Genomic DNA, 19,428 nt, shown 5'->3' with positions numbered 1-19,428 from the left:
TGACCCAAACTGTAATGAATAGAAGAACAGGGACTGCCTGGAGGGGAAAAGGAGGGGGAGTGAGAAGAAAACACCTTGGCACCAGCACAAGCTGTTTTTTTTCCCCCCTCTCCCAAATAATTGGAGTTATGGGCTTGATTATATCAGGTACACATCTACATATCACCAGATCTGCAGAAACAGACACCCCGCAGAACAACGGCTCCTGGCAAAATCACTTAACAGCATTTACGCAGTAATAGGTGTGACAATGCACAAGCACACGAATGCCAATCGTCTCTGGCGAATGCCAAACGTCTGGCGTCCTGCTAAACAGCATTTCATATTCAGCCGACTGAGACGCTTAGCAGGAATGCTGAAGGAGGTTTTCCGGGGATCTTTTTCAATACTTGTTACATCCAAAGTTACATCTGGGTGCTTCAAAAACAGGCTTCCCTTAAACTGTTCAAAGGTTAATAGCCCTACCTGAATGCCGTGCAATGCAACCTAATACACTGTATTTTTCTAATATTACAAATTAAACATTACATATGAAAAGCTACTCCAGGAGTCACTTGAGGCTAAACAGTTAATGCATTCCAAAAAAAAGAAAAAAAAAAACCACCAGGAAATAGCAAGGTTAAATTCTAGGTGTTAATAAAAGCGTATACACCCAACACTGCTGCACCAGACAAGTTGAGGCACTGTAGTCTGGTGTATATATGTTGCCATATATATGCCACAGCAGGAGAAACACCTCACTTTCAAGGGTATGCTAAAAATGGGGTTTACTCGGAAGAACCATAATTTGACCACAGAAGCTCAGTGTTGATCTGCTTAACAGTACACTTCAGAGCTAAAAGGGAGATTATCTGTTCTAGTAAGGCTTCGTGAATTATACATCCAGGGGACTAAAGCAAAAACACTCATCTTCACTACGGAAAGGTAAAAAGTTGAGTTTTCCAGGACAGAATTTACAGAAATCTCACTTGCGTATTTCTCTTTAGAAAGGGAATTGCTGCTTCAAGACCTACAATGCTGAAAAGCTAACACTTTTAACTCAAAATACATGGAGTCTGCTCAGAGAACAGTGTCCTACTTTACCTGGTTTGCTGTTGCGACAAAAATACCCCCTCAAATGCTGGCCTCCAAATGACACAGAGAACCATGAGCATATCATGGTTCCTCTCTCTCATATATAAAAGACTAAAATTTGCATCTTAAAAGAGACTGAAGTCTGCAGAGAAAATGTAATTGCTGAAGATGAAACGATGTCGGGATTGCTGCATATATTTATTGTATGGCAAAACAAGCCCCCTCGCCCAGCAAAGCTCTTCTGACCATGGGGAAAAAACATTCCCGAGGTTTGAACGTTAAACATGCAAAAAGGTGGGACACGTGAACACACATTGCCTGTGTAGTTTCAGGTCAGTGCTCCCGTGCATCTGTGTTAATGTATAGCTTTTATTTTCAGGACTGTTTAGTATTTACTGTTTTAAGGCACACGCCTCATTCTGATCAAAGGTTGCACAGAGCTCAATTAGCAAGAAGTGATTCAGTATTTTATCCAGAACCTCATTTAATGTCTCAAAACCTAGTTCTGAAGAAAGAGTTGTTGATTTTTACACACAGTTTTGCAGTTCAATCATTAGAGCACACAAGCACTCTGCAAGTATTATCACGTCTGTGTTCACGATGACTTGACAGCAGGCAGGGAGCAGAGCTGCTCCATGTCATCAAATGCACAGCCAGGCCAGAGATTATGAAAGCCCTGGAATGGGGAAAACTGGATGGGGTTTCAATACCATACGGCTGATTTCAAGATTACATGTTTTAGGTGTGCAAGAACACCTCTGCAGCTAGCAGCTCCATTTCCCTGTCCTGCAAAGGGCATGGAGGAGATGAGCGTGCCGCTGCAAGCTGCCTGCTGGCTGGATCTGCTCAGTGGGACACAGCTCTGCAGCAGAGAGAGGAGAAAGCCAATTCCCTGCCACAGCGTCAAGCTGTCTTAGCCCTAAGGCCCCTTCTTTCCCCCTTCCACTCCTTATGTGTCCTCCGATTTCTGCAACAAATGAGGGTGCACACCACCAGAGAACAGCCTCGTTCTTACCCTTCTCTGTACTACCTTCAGCGTCTTGTAAAAGACACACCACTTGATTATCAAAAATTGGATCAAAAAGATGCAAAAAAAAAAAAAAAGAGAGCAAGACTTGCATGGGAAACTTAACTACTCCCATGTCCTAGCTTGACTGCTCAGTGTGGCAACTTCAATAATGCTCTTTTCATTCATGCATGTCTCTCTTGTCCCCATTTTTGGGGGCGTTGTGTGGCTTTCGTGTGTGTGGTTTTTTCCCCTCTTTAAAGCAAATACAAATGTCACCACTGGGTGACAACATGAAAATCAGATGAGCAGGGCTGGAACCCTCATTTTCCATACAGAGCCTTGTGGTGAGCCAGGGGAGTCACTCAGGGCTCCCAAACGGGATGAACCATGTGCTTCGCTTTGCTCAGGTGATCGCCAGTTTGCTGCTGACAGCAGTAGACCAAGGACTTCAGAGCCCATGCTGGAAGGGTTCGCACCTCGGGGAACACACTCCCCTTCAGTCACCCCAAGGAGCCCTGTCCCTCCTTCGGACCCGTCCCACCCAACCCATCCCTCTGCATTCTCCTTCCCTACCCAGCCACCCGCCCTGTCCTCATTTGTCCAATTCCAAGTTACTGCTCCAAAGCCTCGGGCACCAAGGCTTCACAGCCGAATTCCTTAGATGATTATTCTTATTATTTTTAATCAGGAGCAAAACAACATATTCTTCCTTAGCCGTCTTCTTGGAAATAGCAAGACTTGTTTTGGCTGCAATCTTCTCGAAAATTTCATCTGATGTAGACACCTAACAGGGAAAGTTTAAGGCCAAAATCTTAATGTTTGGAAAAATCACAAGCAATTGAAAACAGCCTTGTATTATTTACAGGAAATCCAACACAACCTTAACAGACAGTGCTGTCAGTTCTGCTAATAATTAAAAGGCAGCAATCTATTACATTATTTTTAGTTGCACCCTAACTCTCCTACACACAAGGGTCTTAAAATATCCGCGCATCTGGGAAAAGTCTTTTTCCATGTCAGCACTTGGATGCTATCCCACGGGATAAATTTGCCACACGCATACAGCGCTAGTACCAAAACCATTTTAACTCATTACTTATATAAATCAAACACAGGGAAATCGCCCCTGTGCAATCAGTTTAATTACACTCCCCCCCCGCCTGGCTCTGCTATGGATGCGATAGATCACAGCTCTAACAAAGCTGAAATTCAGAGTGCTGCGGGAGGACTTGCTCGGCTCTGGTCGCATACGCTCTCCAGCTCCTGGGAGGTCCAAGCGAAAGTCTGAATGAGTTCAGTGGGTACGTCACGGTGAAGTCTTTGGACGCTTACAAGCATTGGCAACGGAAAAGCCTTAAAAACCTCAAACAAACAAACCACCAAGCTGACATTTATTTCTGAACAAAGAAACCCTACCTAGTGCCCCGCGTCCGACAATCCTGGTCACGAAGCGTGTTTGGAGGGGGATAAGGGAAATTTCTATGGCAGCAGCAGCTCCCCACCACCCCGGTGTGTGGGGCTGAATGAGGTCCAGCGCTGGCACATGCAGTGCACAGTGGCAGCTCTCCAGAAGTACATGATTGACGTCAGTAACTTGTGTAATCATCCTGCCTTAGCTCGAGTCTATAAACAAAGTTTTGGGGGGTTGTGTGTTGGTTTTTTTTTTTTTAATCCAGCTCTCGTAGTTGTATTTTCTCATAGGACTGGAACAGTGAAAATATTTGGAGAAACCTCCACCATAAATTAAACTGCAGCAATTTGAAAGATCCACTTGCCATCAAACTTGTCCTCTTGAGCCTGAAACCTACTACTGGATTTGCTTGTTTCTTAAAGAAAGCCACCACTGGAACTCCTTGAGAAAAGTCTTTAGAAAGCCTCAAAACAGTATAAATCAGAGTCAGAAAAATATCACACTGATTAGGATTGATTTCCCCCTTCCCTAACAGCCTTTTTATATTGCAAGTCTAGCAACAGACTGTGCCTTCTGAAATCCTGGGAGAAAACCTCAGCTGGGGTAAATGTCACAGCTCCACCCATACCACTTGTGATCAGACCTCTTGTGCATAAAAGGTGAATTTTACCTTCCCAGAGGCTAAAACATCAGGATAGATTTTGTCTTTTTTAATGCATACTCAATGCAATCACCTCAAAGTAGCTTTGTTTCAGCTTTGTTGTAGTATTGGGATGCCCAGACAGATGACTTTGGCTATGCAGCAATTGCAAAATCTGTGCACTGATGAATGGTGCTCTGCAACGTTCACCTGATGTCCTCCAAGTGATTTACAGAAAGTGAGAAAATAAACATAGTGCCTGCTTTCTTCAAAGCAATTTTTGAATCACATCTAATTAATCTTCAAAACAACCTCTGCAGGATGCACAGCAATACTGCCCTCATTTTCAGGAAAAGAAATGGATAGGACACTGCAATGCTTTACACAGGGCCATAGTTTAGAGAATCTGGACTGGAGATGGGAACAGCTTTGTTCTTTCCAAAGGTAATTCCAGTGAAAAGTGCTTCAGTAAATCTGAATATCTTTGCTTTCAATTATCTTCTGGCATCGTGTCTGAAATCCCTCGCTTTTTGCTTTTTTCTCAAATCCGTATTACTGCTCCTTCTCCCTTTCAAACTGAATATATACACAGTAGGTATTTGCCCCATATTCCTTGACAGGATTTTATGTTTTCTGCTACAAAACTGACAAAAGGTCCTGATGTGGATGAATGGCAGCAATGACAACTTTAAAAAGTATTACTGGAAAGCCAGAAATTTGAACTGTACTGCCTTTCCACCATCTACAACACAGGTATTGATCCTTGCCTTGGTGATGGATGTCCACATCCTTGTAAATGTATTTCTCAAAATCATGAAAAAGAGGTTCAAGGATGAAGGCCAGTTGGTTACAGAGGTCGAGACCACATACCGTGCACATTACCGTGCAAGAAACTCTGAAATAGCGTTGGCTAACGTTGGTATTGATGCTGTATGAGGAAGAAAGACTTTAAAAGCATCATGCCTACCTTGTTGATGTGCAGTTGCTGTTGCTGGAATTGCTGTTTATGTTTCTCCAAGAACTGCTGGTGCTGCTGCTGGATCACTAACTGCTGGAGGGCCTGGGCGTTCTGGGGAAGGGGAGCAGACTGCGTGCGCCCCAGCGGGCGATGTTGTCGGAGTTTGTGTATTGAAGGGGAGACCCGTTCTCCACCAACCAGGGACTGTGCATGGAGGGGCAGTCCTGAAAGATACCAGTCTGAAGATAATATGGAGGAAAAAACAGCAGAGAAGAAAAAAAAAGGAAGAAAGGAAGGGAGAAAACGGCTGTTGAGTAACTCTGATGGTGACAATGATATATAACGTTAAAACCAGCCACCTCGCCATTTACAGCTGAAGCATCCTTAAAAGAGAACAGATAACAATTAATTACCATTGGATGGAGTAATACTCCGCTTTCTTTTGAATTCTTTCTTTGTTTACTCAGAGACCCTACGGAAACATTTCATTTCTTAAAATCAGCAATACCTTAGACCCTTCCATTGCTCAGTGAGTGACATGAATTAAGATCACAGTGGTAGTTTGGAAAAGTTTAAGTCTTACAGCTTGCCTTGGTATAGGGAGTAATCCCAGGTTCATTTCTAAGAAAGCACCAACCCAAGCTGCCACCCCACAGCATCCAGCAATTATACCTTACAGGGGGCTCACTGGATATGCTGAAGGATGATGGATGCTGATGAAGCTGCTTCCCACTCTAGACCATGTAGGGAAGCAAGTCTGCCCTTAGCTGTGCTATACCCCACCCACAGAAATGACTAGGGATGAAAACTTCCATGTGATAAACCCCTGACCAGTTTTGTGTTGGAAAAAGGCACTCCCTTGAAGCATTTCAGGAATATGGGAACCATCAGGCTTCCTTATTTCTGTAGAAAGAAAGTAAGTTATGAGGCCAAGACGACAAATAGCTAGAATTGTTTCCATCACTGTCCTGTGTATACATGCTAGTAACTTAATGAAAACATAAAGTTATTTTGGGATAACTTGCGTTACTCACATGCCCTTGGCAATTTAGGTGTCTCTGATGACTACCATGTGAAATACCTATCTGAGCTCTGGTAAGGGCATGTCTTTAGGAAGTGCCTTGTCTTTTTAGCTGTTCTTGGGGTAAGCCAGTTCTTGCTCTGCTCTCCGAAAACATACCTTTACATACTTCTTAGAAAGCTGGGACATGAAAACACACCCAACACAAGGCCAAACCCAAGGGTGGAGGAGCTGAGGATAAGAGTTTACTTTTGCTCACTTTACCTTGGGGTAGAAAGGCATTGCTAGTGTCTCCCTAATGTAGAAAAGGCTGCACACACTTTTAGGAAAAAAGTACTCTTTTGCTTTACCTCTGTATAAAACAAACTAAAGACTGTGCAAATGGTCAGTAATGTTCAGAAATACTGCCCAGTTCAAGGGTCAGAGAAGTTGTATCTTCTCTTTCTTCAGTCTTTGGTTGAGAAGAGAGAGAAACTGCCCAGAAGTCTGCAGCCAGCTGAATACAGTGGTTTAGAAACAACTTGACATTTCTGTCCCAGGACATAACCTCCTTTTTCCACTGCTTCACAGAACTGCCCCATGTGGAAGAATCTCACTCATTTGAAAGCTTCTCTTCTTGGGTAAAGATTTTCTGAGTTTCTCCTACCCTTTGCTTTTCTGAAAAGGATCACGTAAAAAGGTATCTTATTTCATAAATGCATGTCTCTATAAATGTGTTTGTATATATACACACACACATATGTCTGTGTGTGTATGAATAGATGAATAATTTGGAAAGATGTGGTCCATCTCCCTTCTAGCACAGTTCCTCTTCCCAAAAGTTCAAATTAAACAGCAGAGGAAGGGATCCTATCCGGTTTGCATAAGACACCTTGGAAGACTATCTTCCTCCAAGTGAATGACCAAGGTCCCCCTGTGAAAGCTTTCCAGGGAGACACCTTGTTCCTACTCAGGACATACATGTCAATGTGAAGGATATTATCTAGAGTAACCTGTCACAAGAGGAACAGCAGACCTAAGGAATTCTGCTCTAGTTTCCCAAAACCCCCAGGCCTACCTTCCTGCACAGAAAGAACATGTCATTGTGCTGGATCATTTTGCAGCCGTCAGGAGACTATCTCCAGAGCTGAAGGCTATAAGCAGAATACTAATAAACTCCACTTTGGTTCCAAGGAAGTTAGAAGTACTAACTGTAGTTTAGCAGCCAGTCCACTTAGGGCTTTTGAGACCATGTGTTAGCTTGTTCTCTTTCAGTTGCTGCATCTGGAATGTGTGTTTCTTCTTGTTGCTCTGTTGTATTGTGAATATTTCTCCTAAGTGTTGGTTTATAACACGTTGTACTCACTTTGAAAACACTGCACATAGCAGGTGGACTAGAAGGAATACACTTGAAAGCAAACACAGTACCCTGTAACTGAGGGAAGCTTTGAGAGAGGTCGAATAGGAAACAGAACAGCACTTCTTCCTACGTGTGCTTTAAAGCAAACACCAGCACAAACAGAGAACAAAGTTTTGGTGATAGGATAAGAGGGGAAGTCTTCTCCAATAGCTCTTCATCAACAGACCTTGGGCAAAGGGCAACTGGTGAAGAGCCATGCCATGACTCTGGGTAACCTCGTCATGCCACAGCAACCACGGCAGGAGGCAACAGAATATTTCGTAAAGGTTCAAGGAATCTGCACGCACCACTCTCACGCCTCAGAGTGCTGGCTAAATATCACACTTCTGTGCTTCAGCTTCCCCTTATGTATATGCTTATAAGATTATAACAACCCCACGTATATTCCTGGGATGTGAATGTAAAACCAGACATGAGCCAAACCAGTGAGCAGTGCTGTAATGCTTCAGTGATCGACATGTCTCAAGAGCTTCCATTAGAAATGGAATGAAAGAAATAAAAATCGACACATCTATAACTTATGCAGAACATCCTTTGTCCCAACATTACACACTGTAAACCGGAAATGCATCCCACAGGGGATTATTGCTTTGAATCAACCCTATTTATAGAAATATGCCTTCCCACAGGTACTTAATTCTGAAAATATGACACAGGGAGTGATTCAAAGCAATTAGCATACTGAAAATGTAACATATACAAACAAATACAATCTGTTTGAATGCAGTTGATTTTGCCATGCTTTTGCCATTTATAATAATGATGAAAAGCAAGTATTTTAATCTGAGATTTTGTAAATGCATGCCTTTCATATAGAGAATAGAAACCATCCATGATAAACAGGAAGGGTAATCATAAGACACAACGTTTTTGTCTCCACGTTAACCTAAAGTGGTTAAAACTCTAACAATACAGTTTTAAATTGTGGCCTACAAACTTACGCTTTACTTAGGGAAGTAAATACTGTTTATTTTCATTCCACCAAAATGACAAGGCAGCTTTCCCCTATCTCTGCATGAGGTAGGTAACCTCTGATTTTGCAAATGTCTCCACTAACCAACGTATCAACAAACACATCCTAAAGGTTATATGTTATACCTACAGAATGCATATATGGTGCCATATCTCTTTGGTACAAGAGACAGACTTTACAAAAAAACCCAACAGATGTCACTTGCTCTCTTTCCCCAGCTGGGACTGAGTTTTGCACATTATCTACGGAGTGCTCACCTGTGACTAAGGGAGTTTGTGCAGTTGGCTGTTCCAGTAAGACCATGTGTTGCAGAAGAGGGTTATGTGCAGTTCCCCCATCTCTTTCCAACGTTGTAGTGCTCAAGTAGGGAGTGAGGTGAGTGCCAGGAAATAAAGAGATCCGCTGCTGTAAGGTTGGGATAGTAAGTCTCTCTGCATCCTGCTGTGCTGATCCTCCCTGCAAACGCATAATTGATGGCACAGCGGGTTAAGGGATAAATCGGTGCAAGCAACATTTCAAAGGCTGCATCCCTCTCCAACTTACGCTGGAAGGGCCAGTTGCAGGCAGTCCTAGTGTGATGTTGGGCAAAGAAGGAGATGTGTAGAGTGGCAGCTGTGTTACCGAGCCTTCACGATTCACAAGTCTGTGAGCCAAGCTGGTCTGGAAACAAAATCAAGAACATTGTCCTGGTGAGAGAGCATCCACAGATCAGATCGAGGACACAGTATGCTTGCTGTGAGAACACATCAGAAATGTACAGAGTGTGTAACTTCACTGCTGACATTGGAAATACTGAACGGGGGAGATAAGCTGTGCTTCAGATCCAGCCTAAACAAGCACAGACTAGGTATATGCCCCAAACACCGCCGCTGCTGTGGCCACGCAGGGGTGACGAGACCAGGATAACCAACACAGGGATGATCTCGCTCTGCAACTGCTGCCAACCTCGCTGCCCTACAGAGAGACCTTTTACAGTTTATTTTATCTTTCCTGGGGACTAAAGATCACCCCTACATCCTCACTGGTGCTCTGCTTCTGCTCAGTCTTCATGCAGTGCCACCACAAAAAGCTTTTGCAAAGATTTAACAGCTTACTTCTTCTCAAGTGTTTGCCCTTTTAAAGCTAAAACAGATTACCTCAAAAAAAATGGCATTACAATGGCTGTTGTTCTCTTTCACAAGTCACAGACAATTTATGCTATTTACTAGTGTGCTTTAGCTTAAATCAGACTTCAAAATTTCATCAAAAAGCCTTAAGGTTGCATTTATGTAGCTATTTCCTGATTTTCAGGGTGAAATGCAAGATGTACTGAATTATCTTATGGCCATTTAAAGCAGGAACACTTAAGTAAAAATGCCTTTAATTTCAAAACAAGATTGATTTGAAATATGCACTAGAAAACCCATTATAAAAATTACAATAAACTGCCCAATCTTTCAGTTAGGAAACAAGTGTTCTGATCACCCTGAATTCTCCGCAGGTGATTTTCCAACTTAAATAAAATAGAGTTTAGATTTCAAAAGACTTTCTATACAATTTCTACTGTTTAACTCAGGTGCTATTGTGAAAAAAGGGATTATGATTAACTTAGTTTTATACTATGGAACAATCTACATCGATGTAACAGAGATCTGAAGAATGGCTTTATACATTTTAGACTTAAATTCATAGTCCTGTAAGTCCATGAGACTTGGCAGGTTATTTCCTTGGTTGCAGGGCTGGCCCAGGTCTGGATAATAAAACCCTATTTTTCTCCCTCAAAGACTCAAAGGTGAGACTTAAAAAAAAAAACTTGCAGCAACCTTTTAGGTGGAAAAAAAGCGCACATAAGAACTAACATTGAAAACCAAACATTTTCTACAGAACAATCCTCAAAAGCAATCCTGCCTTGACTTATGGGAATTTAACAGGACCAGCTGACAGCTTTAACAGGACAACCCATCTTCGCACCTGAGGTTCGTGCTACCTGTGCAAGAAGGACAGGAGAAGTAAAGCCTTTCCACGACTGTGTGGGTCACCATTACCAGACACTGGGATGCCTTTCAAATGCGCTCTTCGATGTGCCACTAACTTGCCGGTCATTCTCCCCATGTCCAACTGTGTCTAAATTCTAAGTGTTCAACAAAGTCACCTAGTTTTCATATGACCCTGTGCAAAGTTTTGTCTGCAAAGTGAATTTTTTCTTATTTCCTTTTGCCTTCTTGCACTTTCATTAATGTCATTCAAGCTTATTGAAAATATATTACAGATCAGTTCTCCCATCTGTTTTTAAGATCTCAGTTGACAATTTGCTGCCCTAAAGGAGGAAATTTGCAGGGAGCATTTTGCTGTTGAGCCGTACCTGGTAAGGACATATGATTGTGCATACCCACACGCTTCTTCCAAGTAATTTTGAGCACTACTGGCAATTTTGCTTTAATTTAAATTACATAATGTCAGCATGCCACATCGAGAATAAGACAGTTATTGTCAGCAGAGTAATGAAATATTTTACTGATATCATAAATGAAACAAAACTACATCCATTTTTTCTTTGAACAATCAATACTCTGTAGTTGTGCCTCAAACTATCTCCTGGGGATTTGTTTTAAAAACAGTGAAGAGAAAAATGCAGCAGCCTGACGCTATCAGCATATGGTATTTAGCAGCATTATCATCACTTTAAATACACAGATCCCACCTACGGGTTGTACACAAACATTTTTTGAATTGCACAGAAGAGAACAATTTCAGCATGTACAATTTTCATCTATAGTCGAGTACTTTTTATAGTCTTGTATCAACTGCAATGGCAATGAATATCATGTACCTTTCAGAGATGGAAAAACCTTTAGATTTAAAAACAGTATTTAAAAATAGATATTGCCTATTTTAAAAGGAGGCAGAGAGCTGTAATCTTTCCACACTGCAGGCAAGCATTGAAACTTAAATAATGAACTCAGATACCACCTTCCAACATATCTGAAATGGTTCAAGAGGTGACCTAGCAAACTAAGAAGCAAAGAGACGTATTTCTCATTTAAAATAAAACACGAAGGTAAGCATGAAACACTTAAAGCTAGCAACGTTATTTTTTCAGAAACATTTAAATATTTCTAAATATTTAAAAGTGGGAACATGAGAAAGCTTGCTCAACTGGTATTAAAGAAATCTCCAACACTTGGGCTACCAGGTAATACCACTTCTACTGAAAAAGAAGATTTTCAAGAAACCAAAACCCTACCTTGCCCAGTTATTTTTTCCCAAATGAACTTATACAGGCAAATGGATCAGCTAGTATGACACAACATGACATACTAGAACAAAGTGCAGTTATTTTTCCCCAAAACAAATGCAAAGGACTAGGACATTTAGCTAAGCCATTCAAGTACACCTGAAACGCTGGGAGGAGAACACTTTGTGCAACAGGTTATCGATGTTCTGTTTGCCATCACACAGTGATTTATGTTTCATTCTGTTCTGTGATGGCAATGATCCAATATACTTAACACAGTCCTGGGCAGTTTTAAAACTGGAACTGCACAATTATTTGTATGCTATATTTTTCCTATTTTCCAAAAATTATAAAAAGGTGAAAAAACCTCTAGACATCATTTTCAGGGAAATGAAAACTAGATTTTCTTCATCCTTTATGCATAGGTTGTTTGGAGATGGTGCATCAAATGCTGCTCTTGTTAAAATTCTAGATGAACACGCTTCTTTCCTTGCATGCAGCAGCATCGCTGTGAATTACCTGCTGCGGTACAGTTGCAAAAGAGTCAAAGACGATTCCCAGGGAAAGGCTTTGGCAGTATAGGGATTTTTTTCAAATGGTCTGTGCCACTCATGCCTCAGTCTGAGCAACTGCATTACAAGCAGTTGATGAAAAGAGTTTTTCTTATAGTCTGTGTCCATTTTATTAGGTATTGGTGGTCTAGTCACAGATAATTACCTCATATTATTTAGTTGAAAAATAAAATGGTTAAGAAGAATATTACAGCTTCACATTCACCTGCGTGAGCTAACACTGTCTTGTGGGAAGCTGACTGCCCTGTTTATATCACAAGAAATTATTGAATTCACTACTTTTTCCATCAGCAGTAACTGGGGATTTGCAATTTGCTAAGTATAGACAAGATTGACAGCTCCTGGATCAGCAAAACTGGTAACTTGGTGCTAGTCTTCCCAGGGCCCACACAAATGTACTCAAGATGTGCCCTCAGCTCAGCCAGTCTTCAGTTCTGTAAACCTGATCTTACCCTGTGTGTAAGATACCTTTTTCCAGGTCTGCTCCAAACTACTAAATTGTTGGCATGCATCTCAAAAGCCATGTCTCTTTAGAGCAGCTTCAGCTCCTAGTGTCAAGATAAGACTCCACCTTACACCATCTTAACCTTTACAATAATTGTGTAAATCTTGTAAAGTCTACAATAAACTAGAGTGAATATAGATATGTGGTGGACAATTTGGCAGAGGAGAGGGTGGAGTAGAAGGCATATTGCCTATATTAAATGCTGTTACACTACATTAGAAATAAAAATAAAGTGAAAATCTGTAGAAAACTAGAAAGCAATAAGGGCTTACATTTATACTATAAGAAGTCCTTTTCAACTCTAAATGACAATTTGGAGAGAACAAGCCCAAGCCTGTTTTTACAGTCCTGATGTTCAGACAGACACTATATTCATGGGGAGAACAGCTAATGGTAAGCTGGATAAAAAGAAATGCACCGGTGACGCAACATAACCACACTGGTTTTCTACATGTAAGGCTTATGGTGGGAGCCAGTTAACATGGCCCCCACCCCAATATCTGCCTTTAGAAAACCTTGGGTTTCCGTAACCCTGAACACAGGAGCTGCCGTGTTGAATTAAACTCCAGTTTACCCAGCCCAATACCCTGCCCTTGACATCCATAGCAGATGCCTCAAGTGATGGTGAAAGCTTAGGGGATTCTAAGCTAGCACATGGCATCAGGCACCAAGCTTTCAAATCCCAAAGTGGGGAGAAAAAGGTTAAATCCATTCCCTTTAATTCAGTTCTGGTTTGGCCATATTTAGACTAACCTACTGCACACAACAAATTCACCCCATATACAATATATGAGAACAGATTCCCCAAATTTTAAAATACTTGCATTTGACCAGGAAACGCTCTTCATGCTTTACCTTGCTAAATCACTTTGTTTTCACTCTCTCCTCACAACAAAACCACTACAAGTTACCACAAGCAGCTTGCGAGCTGGCTCAAACTAGATTTAATAAACAGATAATGCATCCTGTCAGCCCAGAATGAGAGGTAATTCCCAAAGTCCGCTCCAAGTCACGATCTGGGGTTTTTTTTTTTAGTGTGGTGCACACCAGTTTGTATGCTCAAATTCCTAAAACTCTGCAAAAACTGATTAGAAACCCAAGTGTTAAAAATCAGAGTGAGGAAGGGCTCTGTACCTCTGCTTGAATACTCGTGACTGATCCTGCAATTCCGTTCTCGGTGCTTATGTTATTGGAGCTGTTGTTTGGAGAGCTGGGACCAGATCCAGGAGCACTGTTGCATGCAGAGTCTAAAAACACATCCAAAACCAACTTTTAGCACTACAAACAATCTCCACGATGGTATTTACACAGATAACAACCCCTCAAGTTTTGTTTTGGAGGAAAGCAACCCTCCTCCTCCCCATCTACCCCCAAAATCTTCCCAGGGCTCTTAAAATACTGACACTTTCAAATGGTCTGTCCAAGTACCTACTTAACATATTTATGTCTTCTCCTCATGGGGATTTCTCTTATAGTGTATTAATAACTTTAAACACAATTGGAAGATAATAAAAGACATGGAAGGCTTGAAGAGGCCAAACTGGAGGATGTCAGATCATCCTGCTTCATTTTTCTAAAAGTGCTTCTCTCACCCTCTTTAGCCTATAACCCTAATGACACCCTCTCACCATGTATTGCATCAGACTTCATGCTGGAACAACCAGGGAAGTGTCTCAGTGTTGACATTTTCCCATGCAGGCTTCTGGTTCATCTGGATCTACTGGAAATACGCCACCAGGACCAAGCCCTCACGCTGATCGTGCAGGAGAGTTGACTTCTGCTTTTACAAAGAAGCACCGAGATTTTGCCGGTGCAGATGAGTGGGCATGTGTAATGTCCCCGTCCCCTGCAAAGTGCCCACACTGTGCTGGGTCCTCAGAGAAACATGACCTGCCTTGGGCTGCCCTTCACAGAGCACAACAGCTCCCACAGCAGTGAGCTCCCAAAAACTGCCTGGGGACTGACTCACAAGGATGATATTTTGCCAGGATGGCAAATTAAATCGTTTTAGGAGATGTAAAAGCTGCCTGAGTGACATGGGAATGGACAGACAATTGACCATGGTCATGGCTGAGCACATTTTACAAAAATCAGGCAAAACTCTACAGGGTCCAAAACAGTAAATCTGTTTCAAATCACTGCTTTTTTTTTTTTTGGTAAGTCTTCTTCACTCAGGCAGTAAAACACTTTGCCATTGGAAAGACCCAAGGCAGAGTTAATCCCCCAAAATAATTCTGTTATCACCTGAATGCTCAGAAAATCCTCTCAGCTTTGTATATTTTATCAACACGTTCCCTGTGAACTCACTAACCAGAACCACTAAGATGACCAGCCTGAAATCAAAGCCTCCCCATTAATGATACAGAAATAATAACAAACAGAAACAGCGCATGAAATTGCAACAGCCAGAAAACTTCCCTCAGAAGGTTTCTCACCTGCTGTATGGCACAGCTTCCAGTGTTTCTCCTTTTATTTTGGAAGGTAAATAACATTAAAACTTTTTTTCTGAACTTTTCTCCTCCCCAAGCACAGGATTTGCCCAACACCAGAAGAATCTCCCAGCGGCTGCAATGGTTCAGGCTGCAGCAGTCTCATAATTGCTCTAGGATGCCCCAGTAGAAATAAAAGCCAATTGTTACAATTTGGGGGATTTAAAAAAATTATTTCTTTTGTGGCATTATTCTGTACATACTATTTTGCCATTTTGATCCTTGTAAGTACCTCCGGCAAAGTAGCACAGAGATTTTTGTTGTTTTTTTTTTTAAAAAGGAAGCCTTGATGCTTTTTGTTGGCTGTGCATTTGAGGAGGCATCTTGCTATCAAGAACACTCAGCATGGAATAACACCCAGCTGAGCACCTAACACTGAACTTCTCCACAGAAAGCGACTTCGGAGAGTCTAGGTGTTTTGAAAAAATATTCTGACTGCATGGAAAAGACGTGCTTTTTCTGGGACCATGTCATTAACTACAACAAATTAGATCTTGTGCATACTACCTAGACACAGGAAAAGTACCTAGCACATTCAAATGTATTCTTCAGGAATTAAACATAATTTCTATCCCCTGAAGTGGGATTCAAAAATTACTAAAAATTAAAAATTAATTTAAAAATTATTTTCCATTCAAAAGTCCCCTCTTACCATAACAACTCAGATATTTTTCTAGCCAGGCTCCAGGCTGGCTTCATGAACCATGCCCATGCTCAGTGAGAAGCGGGAGCTTCCACTGCCATTTCTGAAGGCATTACTGAGATCAACCGGTCAGCCATTAGACCCTGATTTATCCCCAAAGCCATGTGACATATAGCAATATATGAGTGAAGTAAACTCAGTTTTCAGATCTGATATAAATTATGCTTACCTCTTGAAATCGTCTATTCCCTCTGCAAACACAGAGCGGTGCATAGCTACCCTAGGGTCTCTGGAAACCACCGGGCTCTCTAAAGAGAGCTCACTTTGAGTTTGTTTGAATGATGAGAGTGTGCCTTAAAGTGAGACAAGTCTGGAAAAGCTGTCACACAGTTGTACTTACACAGAGGCATCCCTAGATGGTGCTAAGAATTAACTTTATGGTAATCTATATAATCTAGTTTACTCTGTTCCCTCCTTACAAACTTTACTCCCAGAAGAATATTATTTTTCAATAAGAAACTGTCAAATAAGTAGTCAAAAATATCAGATATATATAGATACATAGATAGATAGATAGATAAAAAAACACCTTACATGTTTCAAAACTTTGGCGTAATTACTTAACAAGGAACTATGGCATCCTGCCCAAAGGCTAAAACAAACAGGGGTTGTAAGGCATTTACTGCTGGAGGACGACAGCCGTGAATTATGGCCTCCCCATGGATATTAATGGGATCACCATTGAGAAATTTTATTTCTCAACAACCTGTTGCTGATGATCATAGAAATGCTTGGGGAAAAAAAACAGCACTCTGGTGGCGTATTTACATCCATCTACGCATGTCTTAAAACAAACTACAAAAAAAGCTCATTGAGTTGGTAATGCTGTCTCAGTAGATAGGTACCCAATGGACCAATGTTGCTGATGCCCACCTGCCATCACCCACTGGTCAACTCTGCCAACTTCATCCAGGTTTTGCCAACATTGAGAGGCACATGAGAGATCTAGACTACACAATTAACTGGATGCAGGAATAAATTTTGGAAAGGGACATCTCATTGAGTATGTGGCTGCTGGCGCAGATTTGTTCCTTACCCGACGTACCTGTGACATCCAGCGGGCGCTTCTTAAGAGCGGTGACCACTGGACCATCTTTTCTGCGCAAGAGGGGGCTGCTTCGTCTTTCAGCAACTTTCTGCTTTAGTCTGGATCGTAACTTCAGATTGGGTTCAGACGCTGAACAGAAAAAGGAAAAGCAAACAGTGTTTTGGTTAATATTATTTCAGTAGCTTTTTTACTTAATGCAAAGACTGGATTACAGGTTCAGCATTTGCAGAAGCCTAAATGAAATTAGTCATTTGATAGGACATATTTGGAACAAAGACTTCTTAATATAGTGGGCAGGTACCAGTCTATGCGATATCTGAATTCACTGGCAATGAAAGTCAATAGCATTTTAATTAAAAAAAAAAAAAAAAAATCATCCTGCAATGTCTTCTCTCAAATGAAGACACAGACTTACAATCTGCTGTGAACTCATTCAGACTACTGCAGAGAGCATCATTCACATCCCCTCGTTTCCCATCTCTGCCCAAGTTGCTCCCAAGCCAGTGGTAAACCTAACTTACGGGATCAAAAAAATCAATACAGGAATTGGTGAGACAACTGAGATGTTGCTGTTTGTTCAGCGTGGAGCATCACCGTGGGGCTGAGACGCTATCTGTGATGTGTTGCTGAAATGGGCAGCTCCACACCCATGGAGTCATCCAACCCCAGGGTGAGCTGGCTTAGGGAGGTACACCAGAGAAGCGGGAAAGAAAATACGAAAATCAAACCCCACAACCAAAACAGGTGAATGTTTTCCTGCTGGTTCACCTCCCTGAAGCAACTCACCTTGGAGTCAGATGAGCCTGTGTCAACTGGAGCCAGTGTCAACTCAAGAAAAAGGGCATGAGAGTGTGGCCAGGGCCAAAGCCAATGCCAGGGAGGAGAAGGTTTGTTTATTTGGGGAGCAACTTGGTTACATCATCACAGCCACAAAGTTAAACCATATCTAAAAACACATCAAATACTTTGAAAATTCAGGGCTGCCAAGGGTAGGTGTGCATGTATTTCCTGAGACCACAGCCTGACTTACTTTGTGTACATCATACTTTTGACAGACTCTCTTAAAAACTTCTGCTGTACCCAAATCCTGAGATTTCATTTCTCCAAAAGTCAAAGCAGATCTCCTGGGAACCCCTAATGCCTCTGGGTTAATGACAGCTGGCAACACCAAACACGTTTGCACGGCACAGCTTATCAAGTTTTTATAAAGGTAATGAAGCCTTAAGTCAAGATTCCTCCTGCAAGATGATTTTCTCTGTAAACTTTCTGATCTCTTGAGTATACATGAAATATCTGCTTTGGCGCTTGAGGGCTCCTGCCAGTTATGAGATTTGTGAACCGGCCCAATCTTTTCCCTTCCTCAACCTCTTAACAACTCTGCAGCTTAATCCCTTTGAACCGGCAAATCCTGTGCTCTCACCATTAACCACCGATACACTCGGCTCCCTATACTGCAGGGCCAATAATCTACATTTCTTTAGAAGAATTAAAATAGGGTTTACAAACTGATTTGAATTAACTAAGTCTGGCTACAGATAGATTTCCCTACAGTTGGCTTTGACCACTGGGTCACGTAAAAGATCAAGCCCAACAATGTTAATTGCAGGGCTCAAAAATGAAAAGGCTGACGAATTCAAGATCAAATGCTTGAAGTTAAGCCATCAAAACAGTACTTTGATAAAACTTTTGGGAGGAAAAAAAAAATAAAGAGCTTTTCATTAATGTTTTGGACAGAAAAATGCCAGCAAGAGATAAAGGGAGCACTAAAAAAAAGTGTCAGACTCCTGAAGATGATGCTTAAAATGCAGGATGAAGTGCATTAGCAAAGGGGGAATCATCTTATAGGGCATTTGCATATAAAATGGTAGGGGACTGAATACAAATCTGTCATTTGCTCAGAGGGCAATATTAGAAGAGTGGACTAGTTAAAATACAAGCATACGCTCTAACTAGCTACTTTATAAAGCTCTCTTCAAAGCAGAAGTTGACTTACTATTTTAGAAATACTCTTTGGGTACACGAACATTCGGTACCTCATCCCACACCCTTTAATTCACAGCTTTAATTTGTTCCAAATATTGAGTATTAATAACTGTCTAGATGCTCCGGTCAAGACTTTAAAGAACAAATGGGAACGTGTCACAGCTAGATACTGATACATCCATTTTAGATACATTTGCACTGCCAACCAGCAAATGAAATATAAGCCTATGCCACAGCTGTTGAAAGGATCTGTCTTCTGACAAAGAAAAACACGACAATAAAAACTGTACTTCAGCACAAATTTTATTCATATGCAATTTATGCCCTGCATGGTGTTCATCTGAAGTATGTTTTCTGTTGGGAACAGACAAGTAATTGTGCGGCTTTCAAGTACAGAGAATGAACTGGTTAGAAACACCTTAAAACTAG

At 41.5% G+C, this 19,428-nt stretch overlaps 1 protein-coding gene across 9 annotated transcripts in view; it reads right to left on the bottom strand.

Annotated features, from left to right (window-relative positions):
* HDAC4 (histone deacetylase 4) overlaps positions 1–19,428 on the bottom strand; it is a 265,136-nt gene that overhangs the window by 68,150 nt on the left and 177,558 nt on the right. For 5 of the 9 annotated variants that reach the window (XM_052791431.1, XM_052791428.1, XM_052791430.1 and 2 more), the window contains 5 exons: positions 17,005–17,145; positions 13,911–14,023; positions 9,029–9,145; positions 8,743–8,941; positions 5,102–5,331 (listed from right to left, as the gene is read on the bottom strand). In XM_052791431.1, the coding sequence (XP_052647391.1) occupies positions 5,102–5,331; positions 8,743–8,941; positions 9,029–9,145; positions 13,911–14,023; positions 17,005–17,145 (800 nt within the window). The remainder of the gene's footprint in view (positions 1–5,101; positions 5,332–8,742; positions 8,942–9,028; positions 9,146–13,910; positions 14,024–17,004; positions 17,146–19,428) is intronic. The other 4 variants (XM_052791433.1, XM_052791432.1, XM_052791434.1 and 1 more) reach the window with 3 other exon arrangements.

This window comes from Harpia harpyja, chromosome 7, assembly GCF_026419915.1.
Source record: "Harpia harpyja isolate bHarHar1 chromosome 7, bHarHar1 primary haplotype, whole genome shotgun sequence".
Taxonomy (NCBI): Eukaryota; Metazoa; Chordata; class Aves; order Accipitriformes; family Accipitridae; genus Harpia; species Harpia harpyja.
Note: the sequence above shows the minus strand (reverse complement) of the source record. Positions and strands in the feature narration are given on the sequence as shown.